The sequence below is a fragment of the Brassica rapa genome, chromosome A09 (genome assembly GCF_000309985.2).
Source record: "Brassica rapa cultivar Chiifu-401-42 chromosome A09, CAAS_Brap_v3.01, whole genome shotgun sequence".
NCBI lineage: Eukaryota > Viridiplantae > Streptophyta > Magnoliopsida > Brassicales > Brassicaceae > Brassica > Brassica rapa.
The window spans coordinates 36,155,290-36,169,506 of NC_024803.2; the positions used below are offsets into that span (position 1 = coordinate 36,155,290).

The 14,217-nt window shown below is 39.0% G+C and overlaps 2 protein-coding genes across 2 annotated transcripts; one reads left to right on the plus strand and one right to left on the minus strand.

Annotated features, from left to right (window-relative positions):
• LOC103841637 (chromatin-remodeling ATPase INO80) lies at window positions 1–7,365 on the plus strand. The gene is made up of 23 exons (XM_009118186.3): window positions 1–250; window positions 398–485; window positions 554–926; window positions 996–1,428; window positions 1,522–1,722; window positions 1,835–1,945; window positions 2,178–2,605; window positions 2,687–2,795; window positions 2,886–2,966; window positions 3,040–3,212; window positions 3,349–3,474; window positions 3,667–3,828; window positions 3,924–3,981; window positions 4,085–4,315; window positions 4,421–4,567; window positions 4,656–5,219; window positions 5,308–5,568; window positions 5,641–5,748; window positions 5,839–5,933; window positions 6,019–6,175; window positions 6,355–6,564; window positions 6,655–6,813; window positions 7,001–7,365. The coding sequence occupies exons 1-23, from the start codon at window positions 191–193 to the stop codon at window positions 7,214–7,216; spliced, it is 4,551 nt and encodes a 1,516-aa protein (XP_009116434.3). The 5' UTR covers window positions 1–190; the 3' UTR covers window positions 7,217–7,365.
• Window positions 7,366–8,117: 752 nt separating this feature from the next.
• Window positions 8,118–13,271, minus strand: LOC103841639 (putative calcium-transporting ATPase 11, plasma membrane-type). The gene is made up of 7 exons (XM_009118188.3): window positions 12,928–13,271; window positions 11,673–11,727; window positions 9,641–11,565; window positions 9,387–9,542; window positions 9,133–9,304; window positions 8,750–9,048; window positions 8,118–8,680 (listed from the first exon to the last, which is right to left on the minus strand). Exons 1-7 carry the CDS (start codon window positions 13,096–13,098, stop codon window positions 8,381–8,383), a joined length of 3,078 nt encoding a protein of 1,025 aa, XP_009116436.2. The 5' UTR covers window positions 13,099–13,271; the 3' UTR covers window positions 8,118–8,380.
• Window positions 13,272–14,217: the final 946 nt, after the last annotated feature.

Below are 14,217 nucleotides of genomic sequence, written 5' to 3' on the forward strand. Positions count from 1 at the left end.
GTACTTTAGTACTTTACTATCTTGCGCATCTCGTCTTTTACCTTTCTTCTCTATCATGCTGAGATTAGGGTTCTTCTTCCTCGAGACGAACTCTTCTCATTATCTCTCTCGTGGCGAATGTTTCGCAGCTTTTAAAGGGCTTTCACTCTCCGTAAAAATTTGACGAAGTTTCTTTCACTTCCTCTCTCTCATGGATCCTTCGAGAAGGCAGTTCAGGGACTCGCGTTACGCCAATCTCTTCGATCTCGAGGTCTGTACGGTCTCAAAGTTTGTTTCTTTCTGCTCAACACTATATGATGTGTGATTGTACATGTTGGGATGATGATCATGTGACACTGATGAGAATGTAGTTTTAGGGATTGTGAAATTTTGGCTTAAAAAAGTTTGAATCTTGCAGCCGTTGATGAACTTTAGGATTCCGAGGCATGAAGATGAGTCTGATTACTATGGGAGCAGTAGCCAGGATGAAACTAGAGGCAATCAAGGTACTAACTTTATTTGGTACAAGCTGTGGTACTTTGAGTGATCTGTGTATGTTTGGTGATGATCAAAGGTGGGTTAATTGCAAACTATGGCAACGGCGTTAAACGGGGGATGAGTTCTGGTACTAAGAAGAGAAAGCGGTGGATAGAAGCTGATGATGATGTAGAGGATGGTGATGATCACTACAGTCAACATGTTACTGAGGAGCATTACAGAGCAATGCTTGGGGAGCATATGCAGAGATTCAAAAATAGGTCCAAGGAGTCTCGAGGGAATCACACTCCTCTGATGGGTGTTCCCGTGCGTAAGAGCAATGTGGGCATTAACAGAGGTAGGAACGATCACCATAGGAGATTCTATGACGTGGATACCTCGTCGAATTTTGCAGCTGATCCGATCCCTCAAAGGCGAGGAAGCTATCGTGAATCCAATATTACCCCCAAGTATGTTGTTCATACCTTTTTTATATTAATGGTGTTGAGTTTCTTGGATTGATATATCGAATTTTGCAGAATAGCATATGAACCTTCGTATTTGGATATTGGGGAAGGTGTTGTCTACAAAATCCCTCCAAGTTATGACAAGCTCGTGGCGTCATTGAACTTACCAAGCTTTTCAGATATTCATGTGGACGATTTTTACTTGAAAGGAGCCCTGGATCTGAGATCATTAGCTGAACTGATGGCTAGGGACAAAAGGTCTGGATCTAGGAGCCGTAATGGAATGGGTGAGCCTCGGCCTCAGTATGACTCTCTTCAAGCTAGAGTGAAGGCCTTGTCAGCTTCAAGCTCCAGCCCTAACTTCAGCCTCAAGGTGTCAGAAGATGCAATGAATTCTGTCATTCCAGAAGGAGCTGCTGGAACTACTGCACGGACAATACTATCAGAGGGTGGTGTTTTACAGGTTCATTACGTCAAGGTTCTAGAGAAGGGGGATACATATGAGGTTTGGATCCTGTGACAGTAATTTTTCATAATTTTGTATTTACCCTTCCCGCCTCTGTCAACAATATATGTTTTTCCTTTCATTGTTGTTCAGATTGTTCAACGAAGTCTACCAAAGAAGGTGAAGGTGAAGAATGATCCTGCAGTAATTGAAAAAACCGAAAGGGACAAGATTAGGAAAGCTTGGATAAACATTGTCAGAAGAGATATACCAAAACACCATAGAGTTTTCACTACTTTTCATCGGAAACAATCAATTGATGCCAAAAGATTTGCAGATGGTTGCCAACGGGAGGTAACTGAAATTCACTCTCATATATGGCTTCTCTTTTTACTTTTCTAAACTGTCATTCTCTTGCATTTCATCTTAGAGTAAGCTCTCATTTGCTCTTATATTGAGTTCGCAGGTGAAAATGAAAGTGGCCAGGTCATTCAAACTGCCAAGGAGTGCACCAATTCGCACCAGAAAGATATCCAGAGACATGCTGCTATTCTGGAAGCGGTTTGACAAGCAGATGGTACATTTTTTATTCTCCCTTATACTCTGTAGTACGCTTACGGGCTTCTAACTAGATCTGATTACATGTTCTGCTGCCAAATTTAGTTTATGATACATTCTTTTTTTTTTTTATCAAAAGTTTGGATGAAGTTATACTAAAAAGAAAGAGTTAATTTCGAATGTAATTATGCCATTCTTGTGCTGGAGTTCGTTTGAGTGGTACACTTGGATTAAATTGACTATGTTGACAGGCAGAAGAGAGGAAAAAACAAGAAAAAGAAGCAGCAGAGGCATTAAAACGTGAACAGGAGCTTCGAGAGGCACAAAGGCAGCAACAGAGGCTCAATTTTCTTATTAAACAGACTGAACTTTACAGTCACTTCATGCAAAACAAAACCGATGCAATGCCTTCCGAATCCCTGCCGATAGGAGATGAAAATCTGGTTGACGAAGCTCTCCAAGAACCTTCAGCAGCAAAACTTTCTGAGATGGAGGATCCTGAAGATGCTAAAATGAAGGAAGATGCCCTGAACGCTGCCCGAGAGGCAGTGTCTAAGCAGAGAAAAATAACAGATGCATTTGACACTGAATATATGAAGCTACAGAAAACTTCTGACATGGAAGGACCACCAATTGATGTCTCAGTCTCGGGCTCGGGCAATATAGACTTACATAACCCGTGAGTTTGTGTTCTTGTTACTGCCTCATGTTATCTTCATGATTTTAGAATGCCAAGCCAATTAACTCTCTCTACTTGCAGATCTACAATGCCTGTTACATCAACAGTTCAGACTCCAGAAATGTTTAAAGGAACTCTAAAAGAATACCAAATGAAAGGTCTTCAGTGGCTAGTGAATTGTTATGAGCAGGTTCTCTCAACTTCATCTACATTTATTATTTCTTGTGGACTTTATAGAGGAATGGGTATATACTAAGATTATTATTTTTATATGTTCCAGGGTTTGAATGGCATTCTTGCTGATGAAATGGGCTTGGGTAAGACTATTCAAGCCATGGCGTTCTTGGCACATCTGGCTGAGGTAAATCGAACTGTTGGTCATTTTTATCTGTTGCCGTTTGGCTATGTTAAAACTCTTTTATCGTCTCACACAGGAAAAAAACATTTGGGGTCCATTTTTGGTTGTTGCCCCTGCTTCTGTTCTTAACAATTGGGCTGATGAGATTAGTCGTTTCTGTCCTGACTTGAAAACTCTTCCGTATTGGGGAGGATTACAAGAACGGACAATTTTAAGAAAGAATATTAATCCCAAGCGTATGTACCGAAGGTAACGGCTTTGTGATATTTTTTTTAGGTTCTAATGATTTGTGGTTGACCTCTGCTTATTCTCTCAAAGGCTTCGCAATCAGTAAATCTTCTTTGCTATTTTCTGAAGCTTCTCTGTTGACTCCCCACTTTTTCAGGGATGCTGGTTTTCATATTTTAATTACCAGCTATCAGCTATTAGTAACCGATGAAAAGTATTTTCGTCGGGTGAAGTGGCAGTATATGGTGCTAGATGAGGCCCAAGCAATCAAAAGTTCCACAAGGTTCTTACTTTTCCCTCGAGTCAGTTGAATCATGGTTCCTTGTGTTCGCAGTGATCATCTTATTTCACTCTTTAATTTTCTTTTACGTTGAGTTCCCAGTACATGAGAATGTTACTTTTGTTTGAATTAGCTTGTAGATCCCTTGAAATGCTAAACTCTTATGCAAGTTCATTTTCCGTTTTTCTTTGACAGTATAAGATGGAAGACCCTTCTTAGTTTCAACTGTCGGAACCGATTGCTTCTGACTGGAACTCCAATTCAGAATAACATGGCGGAGTTATGGGCCTTGCTGCACTTCATCATGCCAATGGTTTTTGACAGCCATGAACAATTTAATGAGTGGTTCTCAAAAGGGTATGTACTATTTTCTTGTTTGATGGTCGTGTAAAAGTTTTTAGTGAACAATCTAGGAAATTTTTTATGATACATGATCTAATATTGATTAACAGAATCGAGAATCATGCTGAACATGGAGGCACTTTAAACGAGCACCAGCTTAACAGACTGGTGAGATTTCACTTTCTGTTTGCAGCATTAGTCTGTGCAATGATGCATCTTTTACCTTTATCGGTTATCTAGTTACTCACATTTTGTTTCTTTTCCCAAACAGCATGCAATATTAAAGCCATTCATGCTCCGACGTGTCAAAAAGGATGTGGTTTCTGAGCTAACTACAAAGACGGAAGTGACAGTACACTGCAAGCTCAGTTCTCGACAACAAGCTTTCTATCAGGCTATCAAGAACAAAATTTCTCTTGCTGAGTTGTTTGACAGCAACCGTGGGCATTTTAATGATAAGAAAATATTGAATTTGATGAACATCGTCATTCAACTTAGGAAGGCAAGCTCTATGGTCCCCTGCTTTCTTTTAACGTCTTGTCCTGCTTTCTCATACATATGTGCAAGACTGTGGCTTATGGTAATGTATTTGTGTCTCTCATGTCAGGTTTGCAACCATCCAGAGTTGTTCGAAAGGAATGAAGGGAGCTCGTATCTCTACTTTGGAGTGATGTCCAATTCCCTTTTGCCCCCTCCATTTGGTGAGCTGGAGGATGTACACTATTCTGGTGGTCATAATCCCATAACATACGAGGTGAAATTCAATACCTTATATAAGTTCCAAGGTCCACAATATCTTGGTAGTCTCTGACGTTGGTTTCTATCTTTCAATTCTCTTCCAGATACCTAAACTTCTACAGAATGAAATGCTCCAAAATTCTGAAACATTTTGTTCTTCTATTGGGAAGGGCTTATCAAGAGAATCCTTTCTGAAGAATTTTAATATATTTTCACCAGAGTATATTCATAGGTCAACACTCCCATCTGATAGTAGTAGCGTAGATCAAGCAGTTAGCGGAAGTGGAGCATTTGCCTTTTCGCGCTTGATGGATTTATCACCATCAGAAGTTGGATATCTGGCTCTGTGTTCCGTCATGGAAAGGCTATTATTCTCTATACTGAAATGGGAACGGCAATTCTTGGATGAAATTGTAGACTCTTTTATGGAATCCATGGACGATGATCTTGATGGAGATAACATGAATACTGCTCAAACCAGAGCTGTCACAAGAATGTTGTTGATGCCATCAAAAGTTGAAACGAGTTTGCTGAAAGGGAGAGTAGGCACAGGGCCTACCTGTCACTCAATTGAATCTCTAGTGATCTCTCATCAGGATAGGCTACTTTCAAGCATCAAGCTCCTACATTCTGCGTATACTTTTATCCCCAAAGCCAGAGCTCCGCCGGTATGGTTCTTTGAGTTTGCAAACTACTAACATGGGTAGTTTCCTTGCTAAGTCTTCTCAACCATGTTTTTGAACTTTTGTTTTTCAGATAAGCGTTCATTGCTCGGACAGAAACTCTGCATACAGAATTACAGAGGAAATGCATCAACCATGGCTTAAGAGACTATTAATCGGATTTGCACGAACGTCAGAAGCTAATGGTCCCAGGAAGCCGAGCAGCGTTCCACATCCTTTAATCCAAGAAATTGATTCAGAACTTCCAGTTGTGCAACCTGCGCTTCAACTGACGCACAGAATATTTGGTTCTTGCCCTCCAATGCAAAGTTTTGACCCTGCAAAGTTGCTCACGGTAGTTTCTTCTCCTTACATTTAGCGACCTTACTATGAGCTCTTTGTTTCTTACCACAAAATTGGATCGTAGGACTCTGGGAAGCTGCAGACACTTGATATACTATTGAAGCGGCTTCGAGCTGGAAATCACAGGGTGCTCCTCTTTGCACAAATGACAAAAATGCTGAATATTCTCGAGGTAATACAAATGAATATTTGGTTTAACGGCTTAACAAACACCCATATCTACGCCTTTTGCTTTACTTTTTGGATTTAATTTTTTATGCAGGATTACATGAACTATAGAAAGTACAAGTACCTCAGGCTTGATGGATCCTCCACCATCATGGATCGCCGAGATATGGTTAGGGATTTTCAGCAGAGGTAGGAATTAACTTTCACATGCCTTTTTTCTTTTAACCAGTGAGGTTTGCTGGGCACAAGTGTAAAACCCTATACATGGTTGCAGGAACGACATTTTTGTGTTCTTGCTGAGCACCAGAGCTGGAGGACTTGGTATCAACTTGACGGCTGCTGACACAGTCATTTTCTATGAAAGTGATTGGAATCCCACCTTGGATTTACAAGCTATGGACAGAGCTCATCGTCTTGGTCAGACAAAAGATGTAAGTGATTTTATTCTTCTTCCAATCTCTTTCATATCCAAGGGAAACTGTGCATATTGGTTGCCAATTCCTTTGTAATTTCATTTTACAATGAAGTGAATAGGCAATCTTCCAATGGCAATGAAATTTTGATTATATTCTATCTATTCTGACTTCCTGAAACAAAAAACCTCTTATAGGTTACTGTTTATCGGCTCATCTGCAAGGAGACAGTGGAAGAGAAAATTTTGCACAGGGCAAGTCAGAAAAACACAGTTCAACAGCTAGTAATGACAGGAGGTCATGTTCAGGGCGATGATGTTTTTGGAACTGCGGATGTGGTATCGTTGCTTATGGATGATGCAGAAGCAGCACAACTGGAGCAGAAATTCAGAGAACTACCATTACAGGTGGGGACAGGACAGCATTCTAGTTATCTCTACGTAGTTCGGAATTCTAGTTCTATATTAGAAGGTAACCCAAAATGAATTGTCTTGCAGGTAAAGGACAGGCAGAAGAAAAAACAGCCAATGAAACGAATCAGAATAGATGCTGAAGGAGATGCAACTTTGGAAGAGTTGGATGATGCTACTGAACGACAGGATAACGGGCAGGAACCTTCCCAAGAACCGGAAACGACAAAACCCAGTAACAAAAAGGTATGTATGCTACAAACTCGCATTCTTTCGTTCGCCTTCTCGATCTTTCTAATGATTTATCCCCTAGCAAATGAAAATGATGGCACTATGAGTTGGTCTGCTTATCGATTATGTCTTGGTTCTAACTTGATAACCTCTTGCTTGAGTTTATTACTAAAAGGCATGTGCTATGTGCGGTGATTTGCAGAGGAAAGCTGCTCCAACTCCGAAATCTAGAGTTCCTCAGAAAGCAAAGGAAGAAGAGAATGGTGAAGGAGATGATACTCTTCAGCCTCAGAGAACAAAAAGGGTAAAGAGACAAACAAAGAGCGTAAACGAGTCTCTTGAACCTGTCTTCTCTGCATCAGTTACTCCAACAAATGGAGAATTCAACCCAAGTAGCTCTAATGTAGATGCGGACTAATCCGAAGATGCTTTAAGCTTTTATAGATGTAACTTCAGGGAGGTTTTAGTAAACTTGTTCCTAGCTTTTGAGCTAAGTGTACAGATTTTAATAAATAAATTTTACTCTTTTAACCTACATCGATCTAGAGGTATATATATTTATAAATATTAATGTTGGTTTATAGATTAAGAACATCTCCAATTCATTTTTTATACGTATCTCTCTAATAGCATTTACGGGTAAATCTATTTTAATTCATCTCTATTAAGAAATAAAGAAATGCTATTTTAGAGAGAAAAATAACAAAATACTGTCATAAGAAACTGTGCAGCTAGCAGTTAATACAGAAGAAGAGAACATAGTTTAGTCCATATTCGAAGTAAGGTTTGCTATTTTCCTCTTGAGTAATATGAAAAATGCATATCACTCTGTAGATCCTGTTATGAGGTTAGTGAAGGTTTCAGCCGGGTTGGTTAGTTATTTAAGCAGCTTCATCTTTGTTTTATAAAAATCTTATTAGAGCATTGCTATGACCCTTGAGTTATTAGTTATCATATTCACTTGGCTGATAATATCTGTCAATCATCTTGGTTTATGTTAGTGTCCACTTTGACCTTGCCTGCTCTCAGTTCCTGATGAAACTGTTGTTCAGCCTGCATGTCTTAGTTGGGAATGACATTGGGTTTTACACACATTTGTTAGATTTAACAAGGTATTGATTAGCTGCATTTAAGTAGCATCATCTTGATTGTCTCAGTGTGATTGATCCTTGAATATTTATTCCATGGTTTAAAGCAAAGAAGGTTATGCGTGCGTGCATAACAGTATAGACACAATGTGATGAAAGTTTTGATGTCTTGCTCGAGTGGTGTTTCTAGAGCTTTACTGAATACTATCCTGAGCTTTTGTAACCAAAGGATTAACAAAAATGTTTTCACTTTCCTCTTATCTTGATTTCCAAAAGAGACATCGATCAACGATCCAGATAACAAGACAACGAGGCAGAAGATACATTTATTGACACACAAAGACAAGAAAAGAAACTCAAAACCAGAACAAAAACCCCCGGTAACGCATGACGTGTTAGATTTTATACATATTGAAATCAGATCTCATGGAATTCAAAGAAGAAGAAAAACCAAATATAGAAAGATGACGTAGGAATCGTACCAAGGAAGTGGATCAAGCGGAGTCAGATGGACCAGAAGGAAGCAGCTCATATCCATCGTGATGACTATTTGATTCAACCGGTATGCATTTAAGACCAACGGCTAGAATCATGCTTATGGCTCCAATCACAATGCAGAGAAGCCAATGTTGCCAGCTCAAAGGAACAGTGCTTGCAAATGCTCCAAGGAACTCAACAATGATCACTTGGAATCCAACTGTTGCAGTCATCACAGCAACAAACACCCAGCTGTTGAACATTCCTTTAAACACGTTTATCTTCTCTATCTCTCGGCTGTTTACCTCGTTAAACACCTGTTTTAGCAGCAAACGCGTTTTAGTATTGAGAACACCTTTTTGTGGTGAATGTTGTTATTTATTTACCTGGCAAAAGACAAAGGAGTTGAAGATGATGGTGTTGAGAACAGCTGTTGAATCTGGACCCTCGAGGTTGAGGATTTGTTTTCCAGAAAAGTTAAGGATGCCGAGGACGATTAGCTGATAGATGCTTTGACCAATGATGTTTCTCCACATGGCTCTGGTGATGAAGCTTGCGGTTCTACCGATTGGTTGACGCTTCATTAAACCTTCGTTGGGAGGTTCAGTTGCTAAAGCTAATGCGCCGAGTGTGTCCATGATCATGTTGACCCAAAGCAACTGCACTGCGGTGAGTGGTGCAGATCCTGAAAGCAAGAGACAATGTTTATGATCAGAGCAACAATCATTGGTGAAGTTGGGTGTGTTCGTGTGTGTCTGATTTTACTTACCTGTAATGCAAGCAGATACAAAGTTGATGATCAGAGCAACAACGTTAACAGTTAGCTGGAACTGAACGAATTTCTGGATGTTGATATACACAGCACGTCCCCATCTCGCCACATTCACTATCGTTGCAAAGTTGTCGTCCATTATGATTACATCAGCATTCTCTTTCGCAACCTGAGTATGGAGCATTCTTAGTTATCGATTTGCCAATGATAAAATAATCAGTAACAGGGAAGAACCAAAGGCTATAACTAACCTCTGTACCAGCTATTCCCATGGCAAGTCCAATGTCAGACTCATGCAATGCAGGAGCATCATTTGTTCCATCTCCAGTCACTGCAACTACCTCTCCAATTTTCCTCAAATTGTTGACTAGTGTGTGTTTGTCCAATGGCAAAGACCGAGCCATCACCTGAAGTTAGAGGGAAGAGATTATTCTAAAAATGCTATAAACATCTAAAGAGAGAGATGAGAGGATGAATGATTCATTTTACTAATCTAAATCAGAACCTGGATTTTGGGTAAAATGGCTCTCATTTCATGTGGGGGCATATTACGGAATGTTGAACCTTCTATAGCTACACCTCCTGCTGTAAGAATTCCACATTCCTTTGCAATAGCTTTGGCCGTGCTTAAGTTGTCACCAGTGACCATACGAACAGTGATTCCAGCATTTTGACAAGTTTGAACGGCTTCTCTGACACCTGGACGAACTGGATCCTTGATTCCAACAACCGCAACCAATGTATAGCCACCATCAGGAAGATCCCCACTTGGAGCTTGATCAAGATCTGTGTAAACCAAGCAGAGAGTCCTCAGAGCCTCTGAAGCAAATTCCTCTATGACTTCAGAGATTTTCGCAATCTTCTCTTCAGATAACGGAACAGACTCTCCGTTTGAATCCACAACTTTCTCGCACATCTTTAAGACAATTTCAGATGCACCTTTGCAGAAAGCGCGTACACTGCCACCAGAATGAGAGGTAAGAACTGACATTTTCTTCTTGTCTGAGTTGAAAGGCTCGATCTTAAGTATCTTATGTTCTCGGCGTTGCGTCTCAACGTCACCACCCAAAAGCAAACCAAATTCCAGTATAGCCCTTTCAGTAGGTGATCCCAGAATCTGAGTTTTACCTTCCTTGTCCTTCACGACTTCAGAACCTGTGTTCTGAAATATGGCCTGGATAAGGAGATTCTTAACTTGTTCAGATAGGTTCAACTGGAAGGTTTCTTCCTGCCTCTCCTTGACATTTTCACATATCCAAACTTTGTTGACTACCATGTGATTAGTGGTTAAGGTCCCTGTCTTATCCGTGCAAATGCAGGTAGAAGAACCCATCGTCTCACAAGCAGACAGATGCCTCACAAGTGCCCTGTCCCTCATCAACTGCTTCATAGCAAATGCAAGACTTAAGGTCACAGCCAAAGGTAAGCCTTCAGGTACAGCAACGACTATGATGGTTACAGCAATGGCAAAGTAGTCAAGCAGTGCCAGTGCATCTTCAGAAGACCACTCAGTGATACTGCCAGAAGTGGCTTTGTCTATAACGAACCTTATGCACAACACCACAAACGTCAGCACTGCAAATCCTAAACCAATCTTACCTATGATTGTAGCAACTCCGTTTAGCTTCACCTGCAGAGGGGTCTCATCCTCCCCGCCTTCACTTAGAGTTTCCATCAACTTTCCCCACTCAGTCCTCATACCAACGGTGGTCACCAGCATCTTTGCAGAGCCGTTTTGGACTTTGGTTCCAGAGAGCAGAAATGGCTTCTCTTTATTCACATGTGATGGTTCACTCTCTCCCGATAAACTTGACTCGTCTATCTCAAGATTGTATCCGGATATAAAAATCCCATCAGCTGGAACTCGATCCCCAATAGATAGATGAACCACATCTCCAACAACCAAGTCATCAATGGAGACCTCTTGTCTATTCCCATCTCTAGTAACTTGGATATTAATCTTTTTCTTCTCTCTATCCAAATCTCTGAACTGCAGAGATTGCCTGTAGTCACTGATAGCAGTAACCATGACCACCAAGATTATACTTAGCAAGATCCCCGTCCCATCATACATTCCCTTTGGAAATCCTTCCGTGGCAACTCCCACTCCTATCGACACTACAGCGCAGACCATAAGGATGATAAGAGTAACATCTTGAAGCGCTTCCCAGACAAACGTAAAAAATGATCTGGCTGGTTTCTCAGCATATCGATTTGCTCCATAGATTTTTTCTCTGATGTGTAGTTCACTAGAACGGACACCTTCAGCGACAGAAACAGACACTTTCTGAGCAATTCCCTCAGCTCCGCCACTGTGCTTCAGACTCTTTGTGTCATGGTTGCGAACCATAGAAGCAAGTTCATCTGCTTCAACATAGAATCCCGCTTGCTTGACCTCATCAGTGAGTTTATATTCTGTCCGTGCACCAGCTGAAGAAGTACAAAATGAACAAAAAAGGATTACAAAATCATAAACACAGTCACCAACCAAATTCTGCTAATCATGCATATCTGAAACTCAGGATTGCATATCTTACCATCAATGAACTGAAGAGCTGCCTTTTGAACATAGAAGGCAACCCGTATCTTTTCCTGGTAATGAAATAAGAAAAGAGTGAGATGATTGGAAAACACTACAACAACTAAACCGCTGGTCACAATTAATATTTACCGCGCAGTCAACATATGCATGCTAACTAACAATATGAAAACATTCAAACTGTAATAAAGATTGATAGCTTGCACTATGCTTTCTTAGGCATGAGAGAATATTAAACTTTCAACCACACCAGCTATTGTAGTGATCCAACAAGACACAACCGGAGCCAACACAATTAAAAAGTATTTTTCTTTGAAGCTAAAACTCATTAATATATGATATTACTCCAAGATTCAATTTATTTTCATACGTCATTATAGTCAAACAGCCTACTATTTTGCTCAATTGTTTACAGAACTGTCAGTGTTTCGATTTAAACAGAAAAAGAAAAAATGACCAAAGAACTGTTTTCTTTATTTAAATTCAGGCAAGTGGACAAATAAAGATGAAAATGTCATTCTCCTCCACGAAATTTCTTCGAAACTTACAAAAGCCAAGGTAGTTGCAACAACAAGTCAAAAAACACCAACAGCTATATGAACACTGAGACCACCACAGACAGAGCATATGTTAATTATGATTAAATCAGGTAAGTGGATCATTAGTTATTAGTTATCACTGAGCTAGAAAAATAAACCTTGTAACGATTGGATGCTCAAGTCAAAAAGTCATTGATTTAATTGGATACACGTAAGCATGACCTAAGGTTATATAAATAGTCATAATAAATAATAACTCATCCGTTACACATTTAATCAATAATCCTTGAGGAATATTCTCTAAGACTAAGCGAACCCTAAAATACGCGTCACTTTTTGTGTTTAGTTGACTGATAATTAGGATTTTTTTTTTTTTGAAAAATATTAAATATACTGATACCATATTTTGGATCATTTCACAATATATAACGGATCATTTTGGATCTTTAGTTGCAAATCTGAAAGAAGAATTAGAAAAAAAAAACAGGGAAGAAAGACGATTTGACTCTAAAAAAATTAATAACAGAATATGGAATGGATCATCATCATCAATGGAAACATTTCTCATTTCAAACAGATCGTGTGATCTGAGTTAGTGTACTACTGAAAACGTTAAGTACTATTTTTCCACGCATTTTCCCGGAATCCAAACATTTTCCAGGCAAAATTACAGAGTCAATCTCACGAGAACAGAGAGGTAAAATCAATACAGACCTGGATCTGGCATCTCTTCTTATCGTTCTCAGCTAGCGTTTCGAGATTGCTGATCATACGGAAACGACGAGCTCGGTTTTTCACGATGGATACGGAGGATCTCCATCGCTGCCGAGCCTCCAGCGACGGATTCTTCGCGTCCACCTCGAAATCCTTCAGGAGATTAGACATTTTTTTCCCCTAAAAAATCACTCTCTCCGTTCTTATGCGAGAGACGGAGCTGTTTCTGAACAGAGAGAAATCTTCGCCGGCGCGAAGGAAGCTAGAGATGAGAGAGAGGAGTGAAGAATGCCTCTTTCAGTTTCTTTTATGCTAACGCTAAATCGCTCTCTCTCTCTCAAACGTGCGAGTGTGCGTTTTATGCGATGTCCAAACCCGGTTTAGTCCGGTTATCGGGTTAAAATATCGGATCGGGCCGCCTTTTCGAATCAAGTGGTTCGGTTTTTTTATTTGACGCCATCCAAGCTTGAAAGAAAGTCTTTGCTTACGTCCCCTTTTCGTGGAGTATTATTAAATCTTTCCGTATACTATATTTACGAATTTACGAAGTGATTTTGCCATATGTCTTCCTTACAATCAATTTCACAAAATAAATATAATATGACTAAAAAAATTGATAACATGGTTTTCAAAAAAATATGACATAAATAATTTCATTTAATATTAATTTATATTTTTGGCAAACTTATTAGAATATGGTAATAATTCATATATTGATATTTATTTTTGGTAATTTTTTTTTAAAATATGGTAATAACTCATACATCATCTATAAAATAAATATATTCATATATAACATTCCAAATTTTGAAATATTATTATTTTGTATAATTATACAATTTATATTATTAAAACTTTCAAAAATTTCTACAATTTTTAAAAAAATTTAAATATCTAATCGTAAGATCATTAATTTTTTATATATCTATAAATTTTATAAATATTGTTTAGGCTAATTTTTTTATCATCTATCTATGGTAAAAAAAAAGAAACCCAAATTGTTTAGTTCTTAAATAAATTGGTTACAAAATTTGTTGAATTTAAAGAAATGCCGATATTCAAGATCCGACCCGATAAATCAGCCGAATATTAGGTATTGTTGTAGCAAGTTTTTTTCTATAAATATTATGCAATGATGAATGCTATTCTTTTTTTTTAATACACTAAATCGACAAAATAGACGTGCTATTTTCAAGAACAACCCGATCGTAAATACATTACACTCTGGGAATTGTGTTGATCTTTCAATGATACTCCAATTCTCATCACGTTGGCTGATGTTTTACTACA

Coding starts and splice junctions, on each gene's coding strand:
- LOC103841637 (XM_009118186.3), top strand. CDS start 191: ATGGATCCTTCGAGAAGGCAGTTCAGGGACTCGCGTTACGCCAATCTC. Junction 3,982..4,084: donor AGCACCAGCTTAACAGACTG/GTGAGATTTCAC, acceptor TTTCCCAAACAG/CATGCAATATTAAAGCCATT. Junction 6,176..6,354: donor GTCTTGGTCAGACAAAAGAT/GTAAGTGATTTT, acceptor AACCTCTTATAG/GTTACTGTTTATCGGCTCAT.
- LOC103841639 (XM_009118188.3), bottom strand. CDS start 13,098: ATGTCTAATCTCCTGAAGGATTTCGAGGTGGACGCGAAGAATCCGTCG. Junction 9,543..9,640: donor CCATTTTACCCAAAATCCAG/GTTCTGATTTAG, acceptor CTCTAACTTCAG/GTGATGGCTCGGTCTTTGCC. Junction 9,305..9,386: donor TGGGAATAGCTGGTACAGAG/GTTAGTTATAGC, acceptor CTCCATACTCAG/GTTGCGAAAGAGAATGCTGA.